Source organism: Diadema setosum, chromosome 5, assembly GCF_964275005.1.
Source record: "Diadema setosum chromosome 5, eeDiaSeto1, whole genome shotgun sequence".
Taxonomy (NCBI): domain Eukaryota; kingdom Metazoa; phylum Echinodermata; class Echinoidea; order Diadematoida; family Diadematidae; genus Diadema; species Diadema setosum.
In genome coordinates, this window is record NC_092689.1 from 19,765,619 (window position 1) to 19,786,448 (window position 20,830).

At 38.7% G+C, this 20,830-nt stretch overlaps 1 protein-coding gene across 1 annotated transcript in view; it reads right to left on the minus strand.

Annotated features, from left to right (window-relative positions):
* The window catches only part of LOC140229184 (uncharacterized), a 46,721-nt gene extending 26,706 nt beyond the window's left edge, over positions 1-20,015 (minus strand). Inside the window, exon 1 of the mRNA XM_072309450.1 lies at positions 19,705-20,015. Coding sequence (XP_072165551.1) covers positions 19,705-20,015 — 311 coding nt within the window. The remainder of the gene's footprint in view (positions 1-19,704) is intronic.
* Positions 20,016-20,830: the final 815 nt, after the last annotated feature.

The window sequence follows — 20,830 nt, forward strand, 5'->3', positions numbered from 1 at the left end:
AATAAAATACTCCTATATTCCAAAGAACGAAAACCTTGTTTCGCAATACCCCCACCATTGTGAATACAGAATACCTTGGCAAACCTGAAATTTTGTGGTTTGTCTAAAATGTGAAATAAATACGAATTGCCTCTATTGTCTACGTGCGACACGAGAAAAGTTGCGTATATAGGCTGCTTTACCATGCACCACAACGTACATTATGTTGTCATTCTAAAATTTCTACATAGAATTAGAATACCAAGATTAAACAATAGCACTCACAGAGCTTTTTATTTTGACTTTTAATTAACTGAAAAGCTACTCCTATTAGATGCTTCTGAATCTCACGCCCAGGAAATGTCTTTGACACCATATCAGGCGAGACATAGACGGTTGGCTGCAGACGACTTGTGCGTCGACACGAAGATCGAACTCGTCCTAATTCATATTCATCGTGTTGGGAAGCAATAGAAATGAAAGGATTGCCCTGGGGTTACGTTCATGTGCCAGAGATTCCGTCTATAATGATATTCGCCCGTTCTGGCGGTCACACTGAAGCACACCTTTGCAGATGGTGATGTCGCTTCGCCCACAATGCGTTTTGCCTTGTTTGCTGACTAAAAACGCTAATTGGTTTGGTACACGGCTTGTGTGGTGGTAGGAATGATCCCCAAATTTTGTCTGTCCACGCTATATCGCAGACAGTATCAATCAAGTCTCTACTGGGTAAATCGTGACGTATCAGTCACCACTCATGATCCATTATCAACAGAGCTGCCATGCGTGTTTGGCATCTGCCTCGCCGAAGACGCAGCCAACATCAGCATAATTAGACAGGTTTTTCGACAGCGACCTGCTTGTATGTTCATCTTAATTCTCCTTGCTTATGAGGCTGTTTTGTGGTTAGATTTTCCGTATATCACAAGAATTCAAAGGCAAAATAATCGGAAGTTCATACCACGTAAGACAACACAAGGCAGTGATAGTACAGCAAAGGGCAAAACAGCCCATCTTTCATGCAACCTCCTCCTACGAAAAAAAAAAATACAAGCATTATTTACCGATATCTTTTATTGTACGTCGCCTTTTAGGAAAATCAGATGAAAAAAAAAAGAATGATCAAAGGTAACCTATGGTTAACGTCAAAATTTTTGTCCTTTTTTGTCACAGTTACGGCCATGTCAAAGGCGGATGCTCCTCCATATCAAATACGACATAACTAGCACAACGCACAATGATTATGACGATGATGAAGATGATGATGATGATGATGATGATGATGATGATGATGATGATGATGATAATAATAATAATAATAATAATAATAATAAACAGGAAGAGGAAGATAAAAAAAAAAGAGGAAAAAGGAACTCCTGACAACATCGCTGAGGCAAAGGCCCTCTCTGAGATTATGCTTCTCACTATCTAACAATCATCGTGCCATGGCGTAATCATTTTGTCCCACTTAAGCTTCGTCGAGTGAGTTCAAGCAGCGATCTCGTAAGGTGTTATCAGATGCGGTAGAAGGGAAGCTGTGTAATTCTTAACACTCCAACAGCTGACGCTGTCGCGGGTGACTGGACTCAAGTTTATTCAGAGATGTGGAAGCGACGGCCTAGATACTTTGTGCTAGTCTGCACATGTTCAGCATGATATTTTCATTAGTGTCAGTAGTCCTGTCCAGACGCCTAAAGGAACATAGAAGGGTTGAAACCCCATTCCTTAAAAAGAGAACGCTGGCGACATAAGACTCCAAACAATAATTCAGTTAGATATCTAAGGTTTCTAGAGCAATTGACAAACAAGAATTTAGTGTGTAAGAAAAAGCGACAGTGTATACGTTCATCTGGACACAACAGAAGCACCAAGTCAAAGACACTGTTTTGACAAAGAGAAGGTTCTACATCTAGTGTTTCCTTTTCTTCAGTAGATATGAAAATCGCAACACACACACACACACCCACACAAGTGTATGTGTGTGTGTATGTATGTGTGCGTGTAATATACACATTATATACATTGTGTACATCCTCTTCTACTCCACGGCTAATGCTTTACAGTAACTGCTAGCATTGTAGTGACAACAATTCTTGTGATTGCACTCTGCACTCACTATGATGATCCTAATACTTTATATACAAGCTGTTTCCAAATATGACACTCTGTAATGAATATCAGTGTAGTTGCAGGATGAAATATAGATTTCTATTTAGAACTCAATGCGGTTCAATCCACGTAAAATCCAAGCCATGGATCTATATCAAAGTCATGTGGATCCTGTGATAATTAAGACAAGAGCAAATTACAAGTCTATTGTTATAACCTTCCATCTACTGGAGATCCTATTATGGTTATTTATAATTATTTTGGATACGAATAGATACGAATCAAAACAACGATTATGAAGTGTGTCGACTGTCTCGATATTAAAGTCCTTTGCTATTAAACAACCATGATACTCAGACACAAATATCTGAGTTTTATCACGCGATAACATCGTCTAAGTAAATTAGTGATACGAGTGTAGATATGACGCAATTTTCTTCTTGTGAGATTTTAACTACAAGGCTATACAGTGCATAATGTTAATCATTAAACCCACTTGAGATATGCAGCGATGTCAACCCGGCACACAGTTCAAAAAAGTACACGTGCAACAGCATGTGGTGAAAAGTCATACATCATGCCCCCGTATTTCAGGGTTGCAAATCGACATCGCCAAACCGTTAAATGTCATTCTTACCACGTGAGTGCGGTACACGAGTGCGACGATGGGCGATCTACTATCCGTGCATGTTGACATATGACTGTTATCTCTAATGAAATGCAATTATCATCAAGTATTCTGCACTTCTCCTACGTCGGTGCGTGTGTTCTACACGGATTTCAAGCAAACGCTGCTGCCTGCATTTGCATGCACAGCATTGCTAAAGATAATATAATGCTGACATTACTCGTCCTACAGCAACCTATTTCCCTCCCACTGCTATCTCCTTAACGTCAGAACAGGTGTATTGTGCCCCCCCCCCCCCATACAGCCCCGAGCCCCAAGCCCCCTCTTCTCTCCAAAGATCTTGTCCCATCACGACATATTTTGACTTCAAAGGAGAGAACGAACCTGCCAGATAATCAAACAGGGACCTCAGGACACGAGAAATGTCGCATCACTTTGCATCTTCCATCACACTATCTCCCTGCATACGAGACGACAAGAAGTTAGCAGCCTTGAGCAGCTCCATGTTCTCCCAGAATTACTTCCACTTCTGTTAACATTGTGAAAGGTTAACGTCTAGCTCTATGTTTCTGCTTGCCAATGAATACAATCACATCGCTTATGATATACGAGTGAATACACAACAGAAGGATGAAAAAATGTAGTGAGTTTCACCTATACACAACGGCGAGATCTTGTCCGAAACCATCTCATAGTTAAGAAAAAGAAACAGCTATGAATTTCAGTTTAAATATCATAAGGTCATTCCTCGCACCGCTTTGCATCCTTCGGTCATTGAGATTTACCAACAATGGACAGTATCCACACAATACGGGAATGAAGCATGCTTACAATACATTTCTCGGTATCAAGTCACGTGAAGTTTCGCGTTCCACGATTTATATTATTCCATGCATTCCTCCTCCCCGATCTGCAATACCCCCACACACATGCACGTATCTGTGAAAGCATCGGCTTTCGATGGAGCTATTAGATTAAATGTCAAAGAGCTCGGAATTTCGGAGCGTGGTGAACAGGTTGTTTCGAGGAGGAAAATATTATAATCTAAAGGCTATACGATGAATACGGAGTACACGTTTGACTAGCTAGCGCACGATGTACCTGAACACTCGCATTACATTTTGCTTATAGTATAGTATACATTTTTTTTCTGGTTCATGATCCTTTATAGCACTATGAATTCCTTTCTGTTCCCAATCATTTTTCTAACTGTTTAGGTAGATAGATCCTCAACCTACGGCTAAGATGAAATAATGAAGAGTAATGCTGAAAATAATGAAGTAGAATTTATTACTCAACATGATACCAAGGGAACACTTTTAATCTACCCTTTCTCGGCACCATGGTCAACGTGATGGTGACGGACTATACTGATGTGCTGCCGAAATTATGAATCGCCGTTAAACTCTAAATACTGCGCTTTGTAAACTAACACGGGATTTTGGCAATATGTTCTGATTTATGTTGTGTCTTCAAGGTCATCTGAGTTATTCTTTACCTGTTTCGTAGCTGTTGTGAATCTTGGGTTTCTGAGTCGAAGAAGGTTTGACTTACCTGAATTACCTATGGTGATGCCCAGTATTATTGTAGAGGGCCATTCAACAGATCCAATCCTGAGCTTGAATAGTTCAATGTGATGTAATAACCACTGAGTGGTCAATTTACGCAATCTGATTTAAATAATCCATTATGCTTCTGTGTCCAATGACCATTTAGCTTAGACTTGAAGGCGTTTAACTGATGTTGCCTCTACAGTATCAGCAAACATGCAGGCTACTCCTAAACTTCACTGTTCTCTGGCAGAAAGATGTTAACCTCTAAAACTAAAGTGCTGTTGTCAAGAAGTTTCTTGTATTCGCAGGTTGTGAAGAAAATTGAATACATTATACGAATTACATAACATATCTGCTGGTTTGCTTCGCTCATCGGAAAAAAATTATCCTTGAACCACGGAATATGGATTTGTTCTTAATCACTACCGTCACAATGACTTTCCTATGGAAATGGAGTATGGTTTCATCTGAGCAGGAACTTACATTCTAGTCTTTTGAAGGTGAGAGGACTTAACCAAGAAATGCTAATCATGAAGTAGTAACGTTACGTGTTCGGGACGTGCAAAAGGGGTAGCAGTAACTTGCAACCTGTTTGATCATGTGTAATTATCATAGGTATAAAATGCTTTGTTTGAGCATATCATGTTATTAGCTAGTATAACAATGTATAAGGACAAGTTCAAGGAATGCCGTGGCAGTTTCTCTCTTTCTTTCTTTATTTTTTTTGTCTTCTTTCTCTTCGTGGATGAGCGTGATCGAGAAGCCGGCAGAAGGAGGCACAATATTGCGGGCTGATGAGAACGCAACTCACGGCCTTCCTCACCACGCTCCGACGACAGACTGAATGAAAGCCGGTTCGGCAGGCCAAACAAGAACATCTAGGGCGACGAATAAATTGTCTCCTTGATGAAACAGAAATGAAGGAGACAGAGACTGATACAAGGCCAAATGCAGCAACATCGGTTTCTGTGAGCATACAGAAGAAGGTACAATAAAGAGACAGAGAGAGACACTGGCAGTCTTGGCGGAGGAATATTTTGGATGTATCTTACAAATCAAAAAGAGAAAAACAACAAAAGGGATAGTCGAGATTCGGGAAGTAGGCTTCTGCAACAGAAGCAGTTGATTTAGAGATAACAGCTCACCCGAGGACGGCGTATTGAACATGTATTTTGCACGGCGAGAGTCACTCCACACATCAACATGTCTCCCGTTCAAGCAAGGACGATTAGAAACATTCTCTGATTTCTTTCATTTCATCTGCAGGTAACAGGATGTGTTTAAATTACACTGGTATTAAAGCTCAGGTAATCGTCTAAAAAAAAACTACAAAGTAAGATATGTCGACATGTTACAATTATTTTTACTGCCAGGAGGAAAACACCATCGTGTCAACTGCGCAGTTGGAGGCTTTAAGAAAAAGAATTCAATATTAGTAAGTAAACAATAAGTAAGTAAACAATGTCGGCTTTATTTCGGAGGTCTTCGTCTCGTATCAGAATAAAAGCTTGAAATTCAAATTGTTAATTCGCTCGATAACACTGATTCGGGGAAAGCTGAATTACTGGTCCTTGCAATTATTGATAAATAAGTGGTAATCATCATGAAAAGTTTTCCAAGACTGTTCATACTTGTTCTGCACTGGCACGGAGTACGCGAGTATAGATTCATTAGTCCTTCCTTATGATAACTGAATATCACTGATAAAAAATAGAAATTCACAAGGACATTTTCTGCTGCAATAGAGCCCATTCAAAACGATGCTTCTGGAGACAAAAATTGTCATGAATGTCAGACTGTTAGGCATGATGATGTTCTATCTCACTATACAGCCTAATTACGACATGATAGAAAGATTCTAGTATGCACAGAACAAACATCCTGTGGCTTCTGATGCTTTAACACAAACCACAGTAAGGCACCGTTTACTGAAAGGGCGAGGAATGGAACATGAGTGCGAAACTTGATTAATAACACTGGATTCGAGTGACAGGGCCCTTGTTACAACACAGGCAGAACTAGCCGAAACGTCTGCCTCATGTTGCTGTTCTTTTCATATATTATACGGTCTTCATCTCATTGGCTGACTAATCACTCTAATTAAAAATTCATAAGCAAAATCTGTTTGGGTACTACTTTCCTGATTACACACAATATCATAATTCAGTCTGAAGAGGAGATATGCCATTCTGGTCATAAATCTGATTTTTATGTACTTGCACAATAAGATAAAATGTTCAAACCTCATTTTCCATTGCCATGTTCCTGTATATGGAAGGTGATAAAGTGAATTAGAAGGTTGGATTAAAAAAGAAAAAATGGAAAGACTGGTTACGAAGGCTGCATAATATAGGTGACACCCAAGTTACGTACAAATTTGATATCAGTCTGCGAAAATCTACTATCTCGTGTCATTCGTCCAGTCTGCTCGAGGTTAGATGACATTACTAGTTTTTTATACAACATCGCCCATTGACTGGGTTAAAAAATCTATCATATAACAAGGTTGTGATTTTCGTAGATGTATAGGATCTTTAATTCTGTTGGGGAACACGTTTTCAGGATGCACTTTCAAAAAAGTGAGAAATACTTTAGAATCTGCGTACTGATTTAAAGTCCTAAATCAGCCGTAAATTTTACCCGCAAAGCTCCTCCGTTGTCACCAATTCGTTCTCTCTCACTTTATTATATCTCCCCCTCCCTCCCTCCTCTTCTCTCCCCTCTCTAAGAATGTGTAATCAAATTATGCACAGACTGTGTTCAAAGACGTGTACATTTTGTTGGTTTTTTTTTTCGGTCAAAATGCCTTTAAACCTAGGCATTAGAACGGGTTTACTATGGGAACATCAAAATACACAGTTCCGAACGCACGACTTGCACTCTAAAACAGTGAGTTATTTGACGCAAGCAGTACGAATCATTCTTCAAAATATTGATCTAATCGTTATATCTAAATTCGCACATTTTTCCTCCTCTGCACGTACCGTTCATTGACATATTCAATTACATGCACAGTGCCATCTTGTGTTTTAATGCGTCAAGGAAAAATAGTCTCGCAACCACACGTCTGGTCTTTTCAGAAGAGCAACGTTCTGCCTACGCCATTTAAATACTGTATAGCCAACTTCTTCTTTTTATATAGCTGTAAATATCCGATTTGGGGATCTTACGGCCACTGATTGCAGCAATTGTTATCAATTACTCGCGTTTATGTGTAATTTCGTCTGCACATGGCTTGATGCCGACCTTTGGGTTTCTCTTATTCATTCAGCGCAAGGCGATTTGCCAACATCATCTCTGTTTCTTCGGGATCATTCGTAACGATTACTAGTACATTGCAGACTAATCACTTATCATGACACGATGGTATGGTAAACAACAACAACAACAACAACAACAAACTAACTCATTATTACGGAAATACTGATGATTATAATTTCATCACTGCCGATAACATTTGCATAGCAAGGGTATCAGTAATAGTTGCAAATGTACACGTTTATTTTCATCACTGCATTTACATCAGTGTTCTCATGTTTCTCATTATCACTACATGTGTATTTAATGTCATCAACACTAGAATAATCAAAATCACCCTACAAGTAAATGCTGTTACTCCAACAAACTCTATAAATATATTAGCTAGTACAACTACTATGAGTATTGTAATCATTATTCACAATATGCAATGTTACGTGCGATTAACATATCAGTATAAAGTAGTTGCATCCGCCACATTTTGTTTTCCCAATATCTCGTGAGCTTTAAGTTGATTTATTGGAGCGTAATGAGCACTAGAAAGGAATGTGAAATTATCACCATCGGCTGAAATGGTTATCACTGTGATTGTGCATACACGTATATACAGGTGCACTGTGTATGTACACTGTACTACATGATTTTTGGGAGTCACCCTTAGTCTATACGTGCAAGACCGCAAATCCGCGAACGGAGAGAGATTTCCATATTCAATTTCGACACGCGCAGCAAAGTGCCTAATATGGCGTCCTTGGGCCGAAATGTCAGATTAATTTCGACATAATCACGAAGCGATTACGAGGCGTATGAAACACGTGTCTGGTGGAGGCCGAGAGGTGAACTGAAGTGGCGGGTGATTGCTTCGCGCTGTTGGGTTAATGATGTAGACGGCGGAAAAATATTGAAGGGTATCGTGTCATCCAATAAGAGTCGAATGTAATTACAATGCAAGCGTGCAGCATCTTTGAAAAGCATGGCGCAAAAGCGACTATAATACAATCATTGCATTAATGGGTCATCGTATTTTTTATGCACCACCACATGAGTACTTAAAGCGGGGTCACTAGTGTAAATAACTGTGACTTTCGGGTTTGTTTTTTTTTTTTTCTGGAAGTAGAGTTGTATTTTCATGAGATTGAATTTGGGTGTTGGTATAATCGGTGATTATACATGTAGGACTACATAATATCATGGAATTAAAGAGAGTTTTGAAATAAATGTTTACGTCTGTCAATAAACAAAAACTAACGGGAATTCGATTTGAGGAAGCATAATAAGTTACGCGAATATGATAACGGTGTTTGTTTTTGACATGTTGCTTTCGTGACTGAAGAAAAATGCGAACGTCTGTCATGCATCTCTCACCGTTTTCACATTGACTACAATGAATAGAGATATAATCAGATTAACAACATGAAAATGATTTCATCAAAATTGGAGATATTATTCTATGGAAAAGGGAACATGTTTGAAATGCATATTGATATTGGTCGCGCCGCATAATGCAAACTAGCTGAGGTGTCGACCAGTTCAATTCACATCACAGAAAAAAAGGGATGTATATACATATCATATGAACATGTATAGGAATTACGTTTTAGCATAACATTTAGCAACTTTACTTCCACCCCCCCCCCCCAAAAAAAAAAGAAAACACACACACACACACAAAACACACGGAGGGGGGAGTAGAGTAACGTTCCTAACTTATTGGAATGCTACCAAAATTTAATGTCAAGGCTACAGTTTCTTATTTCATGGTAAAAAGAGGAAATTCAATTAGAATACGTGTAGGCCTATAGGTCAATAGAAGACTTGTAAAGCCGTGACTTTACGACTTCATCCACTTGCATGTTTTATGTGGTTACTCCGTTTTATCAAAATACGTGCAATTTCTAAATCCCACGAGCTTTCTTGTTTCACGTATACGATTACAATGAAATCGTCCCATTCAGTATGTAGATGTTACGTCATTAATGCTAAGGTTAACCTATAAAGCGGAATTGCACTTTAAAACTTCGTCCTACGTAATTGAAGGAAATTAAATTCATCAGTACTTTTCACAGAATGTATTTGCAGGACCTTTCCATTATGGCGTCAACATAATACTCAGTAGTGCGTATGATGAATAATTAAGAGCTACACGGAGAGTTAAACGTATCGAATGGAATCAGAATTCAGATTCTGCTGCCATGGTAACGGCTGATTTGATAGTTTACAGTAAACTTCCGATTTCTGCACTGGTTCGCAGCACTGCCCTCCCCTACATTGCTGCTTCGTTTTCCTTACTGTATCCCTTGCTCAGTGTGTTATACCGCTATCAAGGTTGATATCCTCGGCATCACTTCCGTTCTTTTATTCCAAACTATATACCTTTGCCTCACTTGAGATCGCGACATGCGGCCACATTAGATGTGGAAAAATACAATACTTACACACACACACACACACACACACACACACACACACACACACACACACGCACACACACACCTACACACATACATACATGCATAGGCCTACATACATACACAAATGAAGTTAAAAAAAATTACAAAAAAAATTTGATTTAATTTGTCTTCATGAAAATTTGTTGGACATGCGCACATGCGAAAGAGGGGAGAGAAAGAGAGAGTGTGCGTGTGTGTGTGCGTGTGTGTGTGCGTGTGTGTGAGTGTGTGAGTGTGTGTGTGCGTGTGTGCGTGTGTGTATGTGTGTTTGATAATTATCATTTTGTCCTATAGATGGATGAGAGAGATATCATAAATTTTACACGCAAACACAAAGGCAGAGATACACGAAATCAAATAATGCGATCTAGACAAGCGAGTTTGTTCATTCGACCACGAGAGAAATTGCCCTGAATTTGTTATACAACGAGTTGAGGTGGGGAAGGTGACGCATTATGCATTGACACTCTCAGCATGACTCGCTGCGAAGACTCTGTTTAAAGGGAAACTCCACACTATGCTCAAGTTGTTTCTACGGTGACAAGAAGTGAAGTCAAATAAACAGTGAAAGATTTACTAAAATTCACACAGTTTTCTCGAAACAGTTGTATATAGGTCATAATCACATTATGATAATCATATGCGGTGATGTTATTTCTGCGCAAGTTTACCACTGAAATTGTCCAGATCCATCTATTTTCTTTCTTTTGTTTTTAAAATTTAGATAATATTAACAGACAATTTTGCATCATTAGCATTAATTAAATGAGTGAGGAGTTATTACGAGTTAGCAAATGATTAATTTTTATTCGGAAGGGTTTATTGCTTGAATATAGAAAAAAATATATTTTCATATCATTTCTCTATTTTTCTCTAGTTCTCAAACCTAACGGACGGTTATCTGGCGATTACATCATCGTTGAGTGTTGTCTTATTTCAGATGCAGATTACAATTATATTGCAATCTAAGCATAGATAGTATTAGTCATTTCTACCTTTGTTTCGTTGCGTTTATTCAACACATTTCATACAAATAAAAAAACAAAAACAAAAGACGAACTTCGAACAAATTAATAACTATGATTTAATTTACACATAAAATTGTTGGGTGCCGATAGGAAGGCAGTGCCTAACCTTTAAAAAAAAAATCATAATAAAATATTAGGCCTAAATATTGTGATATAGAGACATGTTAGGAGGAAAATGCCTACATTTCTACACGCAAATACACACTCTCTCACACACAAAGATGAGCCTTTATGAAAAGTATTATTGCACAATATATCTCTCTATCAGAATTGTTTGTACGTCTACATGAAGACATTTTGAGACAAACTTCCTTTGATATAAAGAGTGGTAATCTACGGTCAAGTAAGGAAATGGAAAGCAAATCATTACATTATATTAAATCAGCATGATTGAGGAACAAGCCTATTTGAATATTACAAGCTGATTTTTATCAATTACACTGGCCTATTCGGAGGTCGTATTCATATTTACGTTTCTAAATCAGTCAACGACAGGGGCATATTATATATGAAATAAAAACACATGATAAAACCATGCCCAGTACGGAATACACTTTCCTTCCTTCTATTGATGACATGAGTTGTGATTACTGATTCTCCTTTCTTGTTTGTTTGTTTGCTTTCGAATCACCATCTGTCTCTACAGAATGAGATATTCTTATTGAGAGACTGTGAAAGCATATAAAACAGAGTTTGCCTTATAAATAATTTCAAATTAGCAAATGTAATGAACGAAGTAACCTGAGATTTGCGCCCATCTCCGAAGCCAGATATGAATTACCGTTTTTTGCCCTTAAATGAAGCTTTCCACCTGACCCTATCGTACCGACACGTTTATGAACTTTGTGCGTTTGAACTTTGTACGAGCACTCGAAGAAAAAGCTAGATCATATCACAAATTGTGGACACATTCATGAATCGTGCTAATAAAGAAGGCTCGACTTCTTTGGGGGGAGAAAAAAAAAAACGCCTTCGTGCAATTTGTGAAAGGATGCTCGGTAGACCTGGGGTATACGTTCGCTTCTCGTCCCTCACACTTGCATTTCACACTACGACTGAATCCACTCACTTTCCTGTGACCCGTTTCAATATGTTTGTAGTCCTTGTTAGTTACAACAGTAGCAGTTACTGCGGCAACAATCTGAAAACTCTCGACTGAGTGATTATTTCCTGGCTGCTGTCATAGCAACTGCGATCTTTGCAACTATATAGAAATTGCAGGCATCTTTGCAAAACACACCACTAGGCTGAGTCTTTGATGCAAAACTTAACAAGACAGCAATGATAATGTTTGATGTTATCTACTCTTCACATTTATGATGATTGCATTGTAACCTCGTATTCTCGTGATACGGACTTAGACGACCGAAATACGAGTTGTTTGTTTGTTTGTTTGTTTGTTTGTTTGTTTGTTTGTTTTTTATTGGAACATATATACAGGACATTTATAATTCACGAACTGGTGATATTTAAACGTAATAACATGCGAGCCACACACTGTCATATGATACCACTTGATATTGAAATAAAGCATATGCCCTCTCACTTGCAACACTTGTCACGTTATCACGAATTTAATTACGCCCACATATTCAAGTAGATACAAATTGTATGCACACTTACGCACAAGCTTCACACTCATGCAAGCACACTGCACGTTTATCCATGATCGCGTCTACTCCCCCTCTCTGTATATTATATGATATGATATAACATGATATAACAAATATAATATTACATATATATATAACTGTTTATAATACATAGTTACATAGACACATAGATATAGATAACTATAGAGAGAGAAGGGTGAGTGGAGAGGAGACGTACAGAGATTGAACAGATATATATCTATGTGTACCAAGAAGCGCAGGGAATCCTGAATTTCTTTCTTTCTGTTGTATTGTGCTCATCAAAAATAAATAAATATATAAATAAATGATGGGCAAAAAGCCAAGATCTTATATATGAGAGTCAACAGCGGAACAAAGTTGAGATCAATTTATCAGCAATCTTATTTCTTATTGTGGTGAAACCAAAGAAGGTCTAAATCCACAGGTTACTCAGTAGGTTTGATCCGGAGAGCTATGCGGAAGCGCGAGAAAAGTCGTATTACACCCGACTTCAGCCTTAGGAATTATCATTAGGCGAAGATGCAGCAATCAACGCGATCTTACAGGAAACACTCCGTATTTCCTTCACGCTAGACTGTAGGTCGCACAGAGTAAAAATGACATAGACAGAAAACAGAGAAATTGAAACAACAACAAGAAGGGTCATTTGTTTGTTTCAAAAGGTCAAATTTACATGTTATACAAACATTATGCTTACTGCTGAAAATGAGGAGGCAAGTTGATGGAACGTCGATCAGCAGGGATGATATACCATAATCAAATTCTGTAGCACTGACTAATTTCTTAAAGTTTTCTTATAAGTGTGCCATCTGCATAATTCATCCCCTTCCCCTTGACGTCATCGTGATTTAATTTTCAGATTTTGCTCTTTTCACTTTTGTTTTTTTTTTAGCATTGATGAGAGCAACACTATAGAAACAAGAACAAGACATCTGTATTTGTTGATAAATGCACCTTGCACTTTTTAGTGCAGTTTTACTTCTGTCCAGTTACGTACATCTCACTCCTGTAGTGTGTGGTTGGTATCAGCAAGGTTCTCTCGTACCTCCGTGGCATCAGAAGGCATCGCTAAAATAAGACTTCCCAGTCTCCCATTATGTAGGGTAGTTTTGCTAAGGAGAACAGCGTGGAAGCTGGGTTGTCCCAGTCGAGTAATCGATGGTAATGGAGAGAAAAATTCCACCACCAGGCTTCTTCGTTATTTCATTACACGCATGACCATAGCTACAAGAACTGCACTAAGAATAATGACTCACAGAAAAAAAAATGCTGCATACCTCTCATGGGCACGCGAAATTGCGAAGTGGGGAATTGATTCTCACAGTTATATAGGACTGATGGATGGGGAGGCCGACTTTTCTACGCTCATCATATCCTCGATTAAGCTGAATTAAAATGACCTGATCGAGTGCGGCATGGGGCATATTAAGTCGCCATTGCCGCCCGTAAGATAGTGTTTCACTGTCAAAGGAAATGACAAGTTGATAGACGACGACGCACACCGAATGCTCAAGCGTGACGGATGACGAAAGCAGGGACGTGGAAAGCTCCCAGATTTAAATTAAGATGATACAGCGGGGGGTTGGACCTGTATTGTTTAATCACGCGCGGGTTAGGCAAGACACCGGCTTCAATATGAGACCAAATCGTCGACCCTTTTGGCCATGTATTTTTCAATGAAAATGTCATTTTTGCTGCACGATCATTTCCAGTAATGAGAATAAGTGATAGAGAAATGAGTGATAGTATCATGATACCTTTCAGCTATAGGTGTAATCATAGGCACAAATACATTGTCACATTTTGGCTGAAAGCATTTAATGAGGAGATAATTTACTAAAGGTGCCAGACTCGATTTGAATGTTCGCGTTAAGTGTCTCCTTTTTATCCATCTAAGTCATATCATAAACAAAGTCATAATTTTGTGGTAGTGTAATCAGTAATTGAATGAATCAATCAACTCCATCTTTAAGTTGAAGTTCAACCGTCCCGTTCTACATCCATTCTTGACAGTGTAACAGGTATGAGTTAAAATGCGGGTAAAATGTCACTTGTCAGGTACATTTCAAGGAAATTCGCGCCAAGCCCGCTCCCTATCTCTCCAGTAGACATAGGTCCATGATATGAAACACTAAAACTATGAAACACTTTAAAAAAAAAGCATATCACCTGCATGATTACCAGTTCGGCTCTCCATTATGTCATCGAACTACTTATACACAGCGTACACTATCGTCGCAGAAGCTTCAGTGAATTTGATGAAAAAAACTCCGGGCCAAATGAATACTATTGCAACCGTAATTACGCAGAGTTTTCAACGGTACAATAAGCTCGATCATTCGCCTATCTAGCTGTGATACAGGGTTAAATACCCAAGTGAACGTGAGGAGGAAAAGGCATATTCATGTGTCATTGGCTCAAAATATTATGTAAGCAAATTATTGTCACACGCCGCACTGAGGTACAAAGGCCGATGTGAATGGTCCCACTAAATTCAAACTGGAATAGTTCTTAATACGCCATGCATACGAAAGTAACTGTAGCATCATCATGTTTTACCTTTGAGCCATTGCAGTACACTCTGTAAAATATTCAAGAAAGTATGTGCGACAGTGTGGATACAGTGTATCTGCAACAGAATGCCACTGGTAGGTACTCATCCATCTCACATACAATGTAGTGTGAATCCTGACATATTCAAAATCAAAATCTGTAAAGTTATCTATGCAATTAAGGCTCGTCAACCTCTTTTGAGTCTTTTTTCCCGTTCTTTTGTAATTTCATTTGCGTTTGGTTCTAATCCGCTACTTTATATACACTCAGCAAAAAAAGAAAAGAAGAAAGTAAACACTTTTTCAAGTTTATATTCTCATAGAATATTTGGCTAAAATTTATGTATTTTAGACCATTAAAGAAAATCTAATCGACTATCAACCTGGTAGATTAATAAAAAGGGGAAACTTTACGCATGAGTTAACATCTTTGCTTTTCTCTTATAATGCACAAAAGTAAAAACGTCGGCCTCATGCCAAAATGGCCTTAACACCATAGACGTTGTACACTGTTATGGCCCTTTTGGCATGAGGCCGACAAAAATTGAAAAAAAAATGAACAAGTTATCATTCATGCGTAAGTGCTCTTCCATATAACAATAAGAACAAAAGACAAATTTAACATACATCAACAAACATCAATTAAGTTGCAAAATCAAACCTATGATCTCTATAATATCTTTGAAGGCAAAAACTTCAAAAAAGGCGAAATGAATAATTTCGTGTTAAATCCAAATTCAAATGAAACTAGAAATGTCGCTACAGCGACTGGTTATACCCCCGCCAAACAACATTTCATAAGCTTTGGTCAAATCAACATTTCATAAGCTTTGGTCAAAACAACATTTCATAAGCTTTGGTCAAAAAACTGAGGAAGTAGTTAAATCCGCCAGATCTTTCCTTGATCTTCTGCCATTAATATGCCGTTACCATGGCAACGTACTTTCGGGTACTGTCGAAAAATGCGTCTTGCACATCTACAACCAAAGGCACACATCTGTACCAAGTTTCATGGAAATTGGGCAAAAACTGAGGAAGTAGTTTGCAACACAAAATTTTCCATCATTTTGGCTCATAATATGTGAGCTGTTACCATGGCAACATACTTTTTGTCACTGTCAAGAAATGTGTCATGCTGACCTATATCCTAAGACAAACATTCAATATGAATTCCATGAGAATTGGAAGAACACTGATGAAGCAGTTTTGCCATGAAGCATTTTGCCCTATATTTTACCAATAACATGCCGTTACCATGGCAACGCACTTTTTGCCACTGCGGAAATATGTGTTTTGCACATTAACATATTCAGATGAACACCTGTACCTAATTTCATAAAAATTGATCAAAAACTGTGGGAGGAGTTCGCGACGCAAGATTTGTACCCATTTTTGCCCATAATATGCCGTTACCATGGCAACGTACTTTTGGGTACTGTCAAAAAATACGTCTTGCACATCTACAACCCAAGGCACACATCTGTGCCAAGTTTTATGGGAATCGGTTGAAAACTGAGGAAGTAGTTCGCGACGCAAGATTTGCAACGGACCGACCGCCCGACCGACCGACCGACCGACCGCCCGACCGACCGCCCGACCGCCCGACCGTCCGCTGATTCCTATATACCCCCTTCAAACTTCGTTTGGCGGGGGTATAATGAGAGAAGACGCAATATCAACAAAATGTGGTAGAAATTTGAATTTATTCAACAAAATTGGAAAAATTGTAAATAATATTTGGTTATTGAATTTGTCTTATGGATTCTTAAATTTACGAAATTCTGTTGATTTAATCATCTTTGTGCCTTTATTCCCTTAGTGATTCGAAGTTTGAGTTGACAGAAAATTCTTATTTTCCCCGTTCAGTTTCTCACTTTGCTTTTGTTTGAGGTTATAAATAGATAAAGAGAACGAGATTTTTTTTTTTCGTCTATTTCATTGTGCTAAAGGGATCGTATAGTTTTGGTTGAGACCTAATTTCAGGTTTCTAACATTTTTGGTGAGATAATGAGAAACCTCTTATGAAATATGAAAGAGCATGTAATTCCATAAGGAATTCAACGTTTATTTGATGAAAATTGGTTTTCAAATGGCTGAGATATCCAAAACAGAGCGATTCTAATAAAGTGTGGGACCCACATTTTTTTTTTACGATCGCTTTGTTTTACCTTGTTTTTGGATGTTTCAGTCACTCCAAATCCGATTTTCGTCAAATAAACTTTGAATTCCTCTTAAAATGGCATGCTCTGCACTATTTCATCAGCGTTTTCTTGGTATCTTGCAAAAAGTTGAAAGCTCAATTCTCATCTCCATCAATACTGTACCATCCCTTTAAGCCTATTTGGTCTTTTGTTATTATTGTTATCTTGAAGGACATATGCAAATGAAAGACAACATGTCCATTTTTGCAATTTTTACTTTTGTGCCTTGGAGGACAAAACATATGTGTGCTCACTCATACGTAAAGTTTCCCTTTGTATTGACCTACTAGGTTGATAGCTAATTGAATTACCTTCAGTATCGTATATGATACATTGATTTTCATCAAAATCTTCTCTGAAAAATATTAACCTCAAAAAAAGTGTTTACTTTCATTATTTGCTGAGTGGGCATTATACTCAATACATTGAAGACATGCAAGTTGCCAGGTTGATTGAACTTTGTCTGATTTCCTGAACATCCTGTTATTGTCACTGTCCATTGCCGTTATCATTGTAATTTTCGCTGCCATTGCGTGGGGAAAAAAGGGCATCATATGTACTAAATAATGGACAACAAACCGTAATGTGAGTAGGCCTATTCACCTCCACTGCATGAGATAAGGAGGTGCATATGATCTGTTTTGAAACGCTCGAATGTATTCAACTAAAAGCAATCGTTAGCTGAAGGCTTCGAAGCTTTTGATTTTTCCATTGGTGTTTGTTTTTTGTTTAGTTTTTTGTTTTTGTTTTTTAATTTTTACTCACAACTATCCTTTTACCAAGCAGGCCCTGTGGTCAACAAAATGGCTCGTTAGCTTGAAGATTCTATTCCTCTCTCCCATTTCAATGCAATATCAATCACTCAGAGCATGGAGCTACTAACAGAGTAGCTCCATGCTCAGAGTACATGCTTGCAACATAATGTTGAATGTAAGTATCTAATTAAATATTGCAACATTAAAGTGACATGACTGAAAGACGTATATGAGGCAAGAATTGTTTCTACTGTTCAACCAGAGGTATACTTCACATCAAAATCTTGCCTATCTTTTCTAATTTACAAGACATTCAGATGTATCAAAGAATGTGATGCCACATTTTCCGATTGAAATGTCACTCCAAGAAATGTTGTCTGCGAAGAAAATGAGAAGGGTAACTGGTGGGAACGCTATCACATTTTCACAAAACTGACACTCTATGAGTGTTGCAATCTGATATCACCATCATCTCACTATACACGCTATACTTACCTCCATTAGTACCAATCCACGCTCCACTCCAAACTCATCCCCTCCCCCTCGCGTCACAAGGGGCTACTCTATAGTACATACGACAACCCTACCCCCATCGTAAACTGCATACTACCCGGCAGCGTATAGAATAACACTGAAAACACCGCAGGCCCTCGAGTGCACTTTGACCGAGCTCGCTTTTGTTATCAGTTTTCCAGCCGAAAACCCGACCTGATATTTACTCAGTATACTAATAAAACAACGCTGTAAAACCAAGGAGGCCTTGGTAAAACACAGTGCCACGTTAATCCACTTGGGTAAAAGTACCCCACGAAATATTTCAGCTGCTCAAAGATGGGATACACTGTTGTTTTCATTGTAATACTAGAGCAAACATGTCCTAACTATGTGTGAACCGCAAAACTATTGTATTCCCGTTCTTGACAATGCAGAAGTCATGCTCCATTAATTTGTTTACCAACACTCGTTCTTTACTGGGAATCTGGCTTCAGACATACGAACTTGCCGGTCCTTTTATTCATGTCGTTATCACACTTTCGCAGAAGGGTAGGCCTTTATTTCTGTCACGGGACATTATTTTCCACTCTACGTTTGTAATGTCATACAACGAGGTCATTGTACCATACAAAAAGGTAGGATGGTGATAAGCTAGTGGAGATGCATATTCGATCCCCGCCATGTTTTCAATTCGATGCGTTTATTGCAAGTAGTTAAGCTTATATCAAGCCAGCTAGATATCAAGTTCAGTGTCAATCCTAAGTTTTAACATCGTAGATTGACTGCACATTGAACACATTGATCATGACGTCAAAATGTCTGGTTATCATGATGAATTGAAGATTGGGATCGCATGCACAGCGGTGCAAAAGAAAAGCTAGAAAACGGAGCAGACGATACGCGCGGCTCGCGACAAGCCACACTTCACGGGACGCTCGCGGGTCACCAACATAATACACGAAGCTATATTAGGTTAACACAGCTCTCTCACCCACCTGCAGCGAGGTAGGCGTAACAGCAAAGAATTCAAGAGGGAAGGTTTGACAAATTTGAGCCACGTACCTGTTCCATTCTTCGTTCCTTAGTCCCAGAACCTGCTGGGGCTTGGTGGAAGCTTCGAATTCCGGTTCGTGCTGCAAAACAGGCATGGCGGACCCCCTTCGAGTCGCTAGCCCGATGTTTGTTCCCACGAACGCCGAGAATCGACGTGCGGTCTTGCCGGGACTCCGGCGAGGTTTGCTCGGTGTGTCCGTAGCGCTGATCCATGGCTGTACGACTCCCGTTCCCCCACCGACGCCACTACTCGGAGATTGGTGGTGAGCAGCCAATAGGCTCAAAGTGGCATGGGGCTCAGCGAAAGACCGGCGTTTCATTGCTGACGGGAGAGCGCCACAGCGGGACAGGTGCTCGGAGTTGGAAGCAGCGAATACCAATATCTTTGTACGTTAGTGTGACGGCATTATGCACGTTACCTGAAAAAATAGAAAAACAGTAAAGGACAAGAAAGATATTTAATCACTCGTATTGACGGAATGATGACAGAGTGCCTCTATCAAACCCGTTTGATGATTTTCACCTTGAGTCAACAAACGTTTGTAGTCACCGGAATAAACAACTAATAAATAATAAAGGCAGAATGTGCATGTTTTGATTTATGAAATATTTGAATTAAAAAGAAAGTAAGAGACTTTTATACCATTTATGTTTGTAGAAAGTAACAGAAGACCATGAATAGGCAAACTTCACATGGACTAGGATAAACATCTAGAATGCAGGTCTTGTCTAATGATTATTATTACTTGCATGTCACAAATAGACAAGAGATATTACAACTTTGAAAATGTTGAAAACGAGAATTTATTTCGCCTGCAGATGTTTTAAACGAGTCGTAAATACCGCAAAAAGGGAACACGTATTTTACTCCCTAAAGATGGGAAGGGATTTGCTCCTTAAAAGCTACATTATTTAATACAATTATTATGCTTCCCACTCTTTAATTTAAAGCAATGCATATTCCAATAACCGGAATTTTTTTTTCTTTTATCATTTAACTATGCATTCTGCACCTACACCTGCGCAACTGCTCCCACTTGATTACTCAATTCTCCCAAGAGAATTACATGTACGTCGCCGAACATTTTTTTTTTTTTATTGAGGACCCATCAATTTACAGCTTAACAGCTCACGA